The sequence below is a fragment of the Corvus hawaiiensis genome, chromosome 24 (assembly GCF_020740725.1).
Source record: "Corvus hawaiiensis isolate bCorHaw1 chromosome 24, bCorHaw1.pri.cur, whole genome shotgun sequence".
NCBI lineage: Eukaryota > Metazoa > Chordata > Aves > Passeriformes > Corvidae > Corvus > Corvus hawaiiensis.
In genome coordinates this window covers 6277784-6286838 of record NC_063236.1, presented here as the reverse complement: position 1 = coordinate 6286838, position 9055 = coordinate 6277784, and the positions used below count along the sequence as shown (strand labels likewise).

The 9055-nt window shown below is 52.7% G+C and overlaps 2 protein-coding genes across 2 annotated transcripts in view; both read left to right on the top strand.

Moving 5' to 3' along the window:
• On the top strand, positions 1 to 2368 carry LYZ (lysozyme). Its single transcript, XM_048328457.1, has 4 exons — positions 1 to 232; positions 563 to 721; positions 918 to 996; positions 1404 to 2368. Exons 1-4 carry the CDS (start codon positions 79 to 81, stop codon positions 1462 to 1464), a joined length of 453 nt encoding a protein of 150 aa, XP_048184414.1. The 5' UTR covers positions 1 to 78; the 3' UTR covers positions 1465 to 2368.
• A 5779-nt stretch (positions 2369 to 8147) lies between these two features.
• The window catches only part of CACNA1S (calcium voltage-gated channel subunit alpha1 S), a 47863-nt gene continuing 46955 nt past the window's right edge, over positions 8148 to 9055 (top strand). Inside the window, exon 1 of the mRNA XM_048328281.1 lies at positions 8148 to 8400. The gene's annotated coding sequence lies outside the window, so the exon portion shown is untranslated. The remainder of the gene's footprint in view (positions 8401 to 9055) is intronic.

The window sequence follows — 9055 nt, the reverse complement described above, 5'->3', positions numbered from 1 at the left end:
TAAAAAGCTGGCACTGCAGGCAGTCCTGGCAGACAGACAGCTCAAGTTCCTTTGGCACATCTTGCTGTGGACTGCGTGATGGGAAAGTCAATGCTCTTCCTTGGCTTTCTTCTTATTTTCCTTGGGCTGGCTCTGCCAGGCACCCAGGGAAAAGTATTTTCCAGATGTGAGATGGTGAGGATCCTACGTCGGAATGGCTTTGAGGGCTTCGAGGGCACAACTGTTGCTGACTGTGAGTATAATAGGCTGCCACAGCACCTCTCTGCCTGTACCACTTTTGTCCCTCTCAACTTCTTTTTCATCTTCCAGCAGTACTATTCTGTCCCTCCATTTCTTTGACTTCACCTTTTCTCTTCCTCATCCCCTTCCTTGCTCCCTTCTATAGTTCACAAATACCCATCTAGAGCTTTGTTCTTCCAAGAATTTACCTATCCAGTTCTCAAGGTTATGATACCACCAGTTCAATTAGATCTCCAGCACTTCATTCATCCTAGATCCTTTCATATCTTTCCTCTTATTCACCCATAGTATACCTTAATGTTCTCCTCTCTTCCTCCTGCAGGGATGTGCCTGGTGGAACATGAGAGTGGTTATAACACTAAGGCGTATAATAACAATGGTCCAAGCAGGGACTACGGCATCTTTCAGATCAACAGCAAGTACTGGTGCAATGATGGCAGGACCGCTGGATCCAAGAATGCCTGCCATATCAGTTGCTCAAGTAAGTGGTAGGACAGAACAAAGAACCTTTCTTTGTTCATTCCATGAAAGACACCTGCCTAGCAGCTGCTCCGGGCATTTCTATCTGTCCTTCTATTCATCCATCTTCTCAGTGATCTTCTCCTGATGGACACCTTTCCTTCTGCCAATCTGTCCCTGCTCTTCCTCCGTACTGATCTTTTCTCTCTTCTCTACAGAATTGCTCAATGATAACATTGACGATGATATTCGGTGTGCCAAGAAGATTGCTCGAGAGGCTCATGGCCTCAGTCCCTGGTAAGGATATTTGCAGTGGACACTGGGGAAGAGTGGGCAGAGGAGATCAAAGACAATCGTGCTACTGACTGAGGGAGGCAGGGGGATCAAGGGATGGGAAGCTGTATTTGGTGGAGTTTAGCACAGTCCTTCTCCTAAAGCTGAAAGGAGAAGATAGGAATCGTGTCTCACAGCACCCGCTCTAATTCCCTAAATTTCCCGCCTCTCCCAGAGCTCTCCTTTTGGTTCTCTTCCCCTTCCCCCAGCTCGCTTAGATTGAGCTCGTAATAATTTTCATTTATTCATGTGTTTCAGAGAGATCTTTGAGAGTCTTCACCCAAGACTCTCTAAGACTAACCAAGTCTGTTTTTATAACCAATTCAATCATTATCTAACTCCTCAAATTACATAATGTATTTGTTTTCCAGGTACGGCTGGAAAAACCATTGCCGGGGCAGAAACCTGAGTTCCTATGTCAGGGGTTGCTAAATTGCTCCACAGGTGCTCGTCGTCTTCTCAGCATCACCAGAGGTGGAGAATGACGGCGTTTGGAGAGGAGACCGGGGAAATGGATAGGTGTGGGGAATTAAAAGCAGTATATTATTAAGATAGAGAGAGTACTGGCTAGTGCTGACTCTGGAGGCCTTCACACTGCTGCAATGCAAACAGAGAACTTAACAACTTGTGGCTTAATACAAACGAGGCTTAGCAACAGGTAGAGTTTCAGCTGTTCACTTGCATAATCCTGACTCAAGATTTTATTGCCTAACAGGGCTTAGCAACATTTAGGGTTTCTCTCTCTGTTTGTATCTTTCTCTGTTCTCTTTGCCCCTCCCTTCCTCCTCTCCTCCCTCCCCTTCATTTTTTGCCCATTCTTATTGGAGTGCCTGTAGTGAGAAAAGACAAAAATTAATGTACACTGTGTAAGACCTGCAGAATTGAGTTGCCTTATGACTAGGACGGTCACTGATGGAGGTGGGGAGTACAGTTCACTGACAGAGAGAAAACAATGCTGAAACATGACCTTGCTCCTTAAATTTATCTGAGCATCTGCTCCTGGCTAGTATGAGGGATAGGACACTGAAAGGTATGGGCATCTGGCCTGGGTGAATACAACCTTTCTTATTCTTTGAGGAAGCTGATCAAACACAGCCTAGAATGCAGGCAGCATCTCTGTGAGGAAACTATGGGTTGGAAAGCCGATTGGGAAAGGGAAATGTTTTGCTGTTGAGCTCACAAGTCCTTCTTCCAAATGAAAGCTGAATTCAGAAACAGGGCATAAATGAAAGATGCTAACACTGAAACCACGTTTGCTTCTTCATGTGCTTTCTGCTGCTGCTAGGGGAGCAGTGACCTCTTTGGTGCTTATGCAATAAAGGGATGCTTAAACTTGTGTCTTGTGTGAATGTATAAATCAACATTAAAGGCATGTTTGTTTAGATGGCTGCATCTAAAAAAAAACAACCAAAAAAAGCTCAAAGTAAGCCTTTCCAGAAAACCTTCTTCCCCAGTGTTGGAGGTTAGGATTTTTCCTTCATATTTTCTTTCTCTCATGGAATTTTTCTCCCATTTCTTGCCTGAGAAATGGGAACAACAGCTACTTAAGAGACAGAGATGATGTAGCCAATGTGGCCAGGGAAGGGGGAAGGGGTGCAGTTTGCTACCGTCTCTTAGCTGGGGGGTTTTCTCTTGGGAAGAGATACCGAGAGGTTTTCCTGGGGGTTCAGGTACTGGGCTCAGCTCTCTCTCTCTCAGGATCAGAGTGGGGACAGGTGTGGTTTTGGTGCTGGCCTGTTAGTGCCCAGAGGATTCGCTGTTACTGTGGAGTTTTTGTCCTTCACGGCTTCTCCTTACCGTAGGTGAGCCTCTGCTCACAAGAGCAGCTGTTGAACTGGGGCCTTTTCCAACACCCGACCTCACTGGAAAGGGGACCCCAACCCCCTTCCCCCCCCTCCGGAGGGAGCATCTCCCAGCTGCGTGCGGAAGCCACTGCCCAGCCCCGCTGTTTTCTGCCGTTCCTTCAGGGTTTTTGCTACACTTTAATCCAGCACCCCGCGTCCGCCTGACCCCCGCAGCGCCTGGCACGGCCCCAGAGTTTCTGCTGCATTTTGTTTGTCACCCCGGGTGTGGCCGCCTCTGCTGTTCCAGCCGCCGCTCCGGGGTTCCTGCTACAGCCCATTCTGCCATCCCGAGGGGCACCGGGCTCAGCTGCCCCATGGGTTTGTAAAGGAAGCCGCTTTTCCATCCCTCCCGCCGGCCGAGCCGCCACCGCCGCCTGAGGGGAGACGCGGCCGAGCTCGCGCCACAGCGCCCCCTGCCGGCGCGGGGGAATCACCGCACCCGCCCTGCCCGGCCGGGAGCCGCCAGCGCCCCTGGCGGCCGCGAGAGGAACTGCAGCGAGGGGAACGGGCCCGCGGCGGGAGAGGCGGCACCGGGTCTGGAACCGGCACCGGGTCTGGAACCGGGTCTGGAACCGGGTCTGGAACGGGAACCGGGTCTGGAACCGGGTCTGGAACCGGGTCTGGAACCGGCACCGGGTCTGGAACCGGGTCTGGAACCGGGTCTGGAACGGGAACCGGGTCTGGAAACGGGTCTGGAAACGGGTCTGGAACCGGCACCGCGTCTGGAACCGGGTCTGGAACGGGGACCGGGTCTGGCACCGGCACCAGGTCTGGAACCGGGTCTGGAACGGGAACCGGGTCTGGAACCGGGTCTGGAAACGGGTCTGGAACGGGAACCGGGTCTGGAAACGGGTCTGGAACCGGCACCGGGTCTGGAAACGGGTCTGGAAACGGGTCTGGAACCGGCACCGCGTCTGGAACCGGGTCTGGAACCGGCACCGGGTCTGGAACGGGAACCGGGTCTGGAACTGGCACCGGGTCTGGAACCGGCACCGGGTCTGGAACCGGCACCGCGTCTGGAACCGGGTCTGGAACCGGGTCTGGAACCGGCACCGCGTCTGGAACCGGCACCGGGTCTGGCACCGGGTCTGGAATCGGCGCCGGGTCTGGAACCGGGTCTGGAACCGGGTCTGGCACCGGCACTGGGTCTGGAACCGGGTCTGGAACGGGAACCGGGTCTGGAACGGGCACCAGGTCTGGAACCGGGTCTGGAACGGGAACCGGGTCTGGAACCGGCACCGGGGTCTGGGACCGGCACCGGGTCTGGAACGGGAACCGGGTCTGGCACCGGCACCGGGGTCTGGGACCGGCACCGGGTCTGGAATGGGCACCAGGATCTGGCACCGGCTCTGGGTCTGGTACTGGGTCTGGCACCGGGTCTGGAACCGGCACCGGGGTCTGGCACCGGGTCTGGAACCGGCACTGGGTCTGGAACCGGGTCTGGTTCCGGCATCGGGTTCTGGTTCTGGCACCGGGTTCTGGTTCTGGCACCGGGTTCTGGTTCTGTCTGGCGTTGCTGCCACTGCTGTTGTTTGTTTGTCTTGTTATACATATATACACTAATAAAGAACTGTTATTCCTTTTCCATAGCTTTGCCCGAAAGCCCCGTAATTTCAAAGTTATAATAATTTGGAGGGAAAGGGGTCATATTTTCCATTCCAAGGGAGGTTCCTGTCTTCCTCGGCTGACACCTGTCTTTCAAACCAAGACACCCAGCCTCTTCCCCTCTTCCCAGCTCCAGGGCAGGTGGTGGCTTTTTTGCCTGCTGTGACCCAGACAAGTTCATTCTCTCATCAGGTAACTCAAGGCAGAGCTATTTTACATGCTGGCGTTGTTCTGGTTTAAGAAAATTTAAAGAGGTGGGCACTCTAAAATGAGTAACCTCACCTTAATTCCAACCTTTCCACCACTGAGGAATGGAATATGAGTGGATATAAGTGAAAAAGTAACAGTTCACTAACAAACGGAACAGCAACAGGCAAAAAATAACAGTGAATAACTGCTAGATACAAAATTGCTAAACCTCACAAACCCCACAGGAACAAAGAGAGACCCGAAATGCCCGAAAATGCCCTTCCCAAGATGGCACCAGGCAGGGGCAGCCACGTGGCTTGAAGGACAAAGGGACCAGATGGTGTCAGATCCTTGCCAGTAAGGCAGGAGCTCACGGAGCAATTCCAGCGGCAGCCGACGGCCTGGCAGCTCGTCTGTGTTCAGCATCTTCCTCGTGGCAGGAGAGAGGCAGCAGGATGGGCATGGCAAGGCGCCCATCTTGGTCTTGGTCTTGGAGGCTTTTTCTTCTTCCCAAGTTTCCGTGACAACTTCTTATCTGGGGTTTTGACTTGTAGGTACAACCCTGGTAAAGGGGTGCTTTCTTTCTATGTAAATACTGAAGGTCATGCGTGCATCTCCAAGGGCCATACTCAACAGGAAAAGATCAGGGGGTGTGGAAGTAAACTCTTAGCAAATGAAAACATGTCCCTGCTTTGGGCTGATGAATCCTGCTGCAGCTCCATACCTGCAGGTCCAAGCAGGAGCAAGGCTGAGCACAGGTGCCCAGGTTTTGGTGGTGCATCCTCCCCTGTGCCCTCCTCCTTGGGCCTGCTCTTCACCTCAGCAGCTGCTCATAAGCCTTGGATGCTGTGCTGATTTTTGCCTTTTTCTTTTATATATTCTAGGTATTCTTTACACATGTATTTGTAGCCTATTATTGTATTAGTGGCTGGTTTTCCCAGTAGTTTTCCATGCCCTTTCCTTAGGCAGAAAGACAAAACACATTCCAAGGGCCCCCATCCTATCTTGGTTCTCCCTGGCTACCAAGGTTGAACACAGCTCTTCAAGACACATTTTCATGAACAAAGTACATCTAGTACCAAGGTGGGGGCTCCACAAAAGGGTTGAACCAGAAGGGGGAATTACCTTATCACCTGTGCTTCTAATTGGGAATTCTTGTCAATTATGCTAATTTGCTAAGCTTACAAACTGTGTTCACCCCGTGGGAGGTGGGCTTCTATGGACATTTTTGCATAACTGCCCCTGGAGGCCTCCAATAAAGACCAGCTTTTATATTACCTCCTATACTAATATTATCTCGAAAGTGTGTGTTGTTTCATTTGTAGGTTCTTAAGGCATCGCCTTGACTGTACCAGTTGGGCAGTGAAGTGTCCCTGACTGTATCCAGAGCATGGTAAAGGTGGGAATGATTCTGACTGTACAGGAGTCTTCCGTGACCAATCAAGGTGGAGAAAAAAGGATAAGCAGTTATCCTTTTAGCCTTGGTAAATCATTTACCTGAGTTCTCACTTGAGTAGAATGGTACCATTGTTCCCAGCTTGGGTTATGGCCAGGATGGAAACTTGGAATTGATAGGAAAGATGTGATAGGAAAGAGAATATTTAGGCATTAGTTTATTCTGGCCAGGATGTGCAACAGAAATTATTTCATCCACACATGCCTGGGTTGTGCAGTGAAATTCATTCCATCACACATGCATCTTTACCAGACTTTTCACATATTTATACATACAAAACCACAAAGAAATTCTTGTTCATTGGTCGTAAATTACACAATTCTTAGTATTCAATCTCCTATTGGTTATTGATCCCTTTGCCTTCAATGCTAGTTTGGTCTTCATTCTTTGGTTCCCTTATCAATCTTTTCCCAGACCAGATGTCTCTGGCTGCACCACTGGGGGTAAGTTCATTAATAGTCATTTATGTCCATTTATGTGTATCTTCTGGCTACTCCCAACCCGTAGATATTAAGCTCATCAGGCCTTGCCGGGTGAACAGAGTCTTTTGAAGAGAAACTGCAATTCCCCTCCCCCTGGGCAAAGCTGAGCAAACTCCTGACTAAAGTTACATAAAAAGTTTTGAAAGTTATATCATTTCCGACACCATGGGCAGGGACACCTTCCACTAGACCAGGACCCTCCAAGCCCTGTCCAACCTTGAACACTTCCAGGGATGGGGCAGCCACAGCTTCTCTTGGCAACCTGTGCCAGTGTACTTCTGTCGTATCTAACTTACGGGTGACTAAAGCCAATCATTTTGTGACCCTACCAGCTGAGGTCCGGAGCCTTTGGAGCTCTCCTGGACCACCACAGTGGCTGCACCAGCACCTGCCTTGGAATGGGAGTTCATGAACCCTCAAGTTTGTGATACAGTCATGAACCCTCAAGTTTGGAAAGATGGAGGCTGAGGAGGCCTTGGCTGATCCCCCCACCACACTCCTCAAGGTGCAAGCCCCACCTGTTGAGATTCACTAAGGGATGTGACATATGTCCCTGAACCTGAGGGGAACTTTTGGCAGACTCCTCTGCAGGGATCAGCACAGATGTTACATGTCTCTGCATGTGTGTGAATTGATTATGCTATGAGTGCTTTTGTTGTGAGCCTGTTATTAAGTCACTGTTAAAATGTAGCCAGTGCTATTGACTGTTTAATTGTTAAATCAGTCCATGACTGAGTGCTGCAAAACTCTTTTGCACCCTGACTCTTTTGCATCCTCGGTCTCCGTGTAAATCATCCTAAATGGATTCCAGTCTGATTTTCCCATGCATACTTCAGCCATGTAGTCAGTAACAGGGTGAACATCGTAATTGAACTCCCTTAAGTTGCACTTTCACAAATTTGTATTAAAATATGCTTTTTGTCATCACCTTTGTATTAAAATCTACTTTTTGTCATCACCTTTGAGTGCCCAAACCATTCACCGGTGACACCAGTGGGCACACACAACTCCATACACGTGTGGATATACCCATATGTGAGTCTGGCCACAGAGATGGAGCCCTCACAGGAACATCACCAGCAGCACCAAAGCCTCATGCTGCTCCCCGCTGGCTAACCAGTCCCTCAGTCCTTGACTGGAAGAATACACACACACCCCCCCAGACGCGTGTAGGTCCATGCACACACGCGTGCAGATCCCTGTGCACACGCGGTGTGCAGAAGCCAGCTCAGCCTCTCCGCCTGCCCGGCAGCTCTCCCTGGATCTCGCCCCGTCTCTCCACTTGCGGCCACCCGCAAACACCAGCACTCGCTGTCCCCCGTGAATTCCCACCCGAAGGCGGCCCGAGGCCCTGCTCCGCTCCCGGGAGCGAGTCGGGGGCCGTGCGGGCACGGAACCGCCCGGCAGCGCAGCAGCTCCGGACCGACCGCCGGGACGGCAGCGGGGCGGGGAGAGGGACGGGCAGCGGGGCCGCAGAGGGACCGGGACCGGGGCGGGGAGAGGGAGCCGGGAGAGGATGGGGAGGGAGTGTGGCTGGCAGCGGCGCCGGACGAGCGGCAGAACGGGTCGGAGAGCGGCGTACGGCAGTTTTTGGCTCGGCTCGGCGGCAGGAGATGGCACCTGCGGGAGTCAGACCCCTATCACGGCCCAGCTCCCTTTGGGACCCTTCCCAAGGCCGTGCCAGTGCGGTGATGGAGCGGGAGAGGGACATGCAGGCCCAGGAAGTGTGCGAGGAAGAGGAGAAGGGCTGTGAGGGGGTTTCACGAGGAAGCAGTCTCTCGCTGCCCAGCAGGTGAGAAGCGGCTCCGTCGGGCAGAGCGCTGCAGCGTGTGCGGGAGCCGTGCCGGGTCCGGGGGTGCCCCGTGCGAACCGCTCCCGGCCGGGCGAGGGGCGGCTCCGGGGGTCTGCGAACCCAGAGGGGCTTCGGGGATCCCTCCCACAGCCCCTGCCCGCTCCTCGCTCGCAGCCCCCGTCCCCCTCCTCCTCGAGGTCCCCGGGCGTCCCAGGCAGATGTTCCTCCCGGAGATCCCCACTAGATGGGCCCCGCGGCTTTGCGGTCCCTGGACAGGTTCTTCTGCACAGGCAGCAGCGGGAATGTGGCTCCTGGCTTCCACTTAGGGTTGAGGGGGCAAATGACGGCTAAGTGAGAAGAGGGACCTGCCTCACGCGGAGGCGGGGCTGGACCCCGCGGCAGAAATGGACTCTGATTTGCACAAAACGCAACAGAATGGTGTAGAAGGGGGCAGATTGCTAATTTAACCCTAGTGAAAGGTGCCCTTGGTCACGGCAGGGGGGTGGGACGAGATAATCTTCAAAGTCCCTTCCAACCCAAGCTACTCCGGGATTCTATGAACCCCTTTACAACCGAGGCCACCTTCCTCCAAAGTACACCAACACTGGCTGGAGCAGCTGCAGGAGTTGCTCTCCCTGCCGTGGGCTCCCCGATC

Excerpts from the sequence above, each read along its gene's own strand:
- LYZ (XM_048328457.1), top strand. The coding sequence starts at position 79 with ATGGGAAAGTCAATGCTCTTCCTTGGCTTTCTTCTTATTTTCCTTGGG. Across the intron at positions 233-562 it reads GGGCACAACTGTTGCTGACT|GGATGTGCCTGGTGGAACAT; the intron begins GTGAGTATAATA and ends TTCCTCCTGCAG. Across the intron at positions 997-1,403 it reads GCTCATGGCCTCAGTCCCTG|GTACGGCTGGAAAAACCATT; the intron begins GTAAGGATATTT and ends TTTGTTTTCCAG.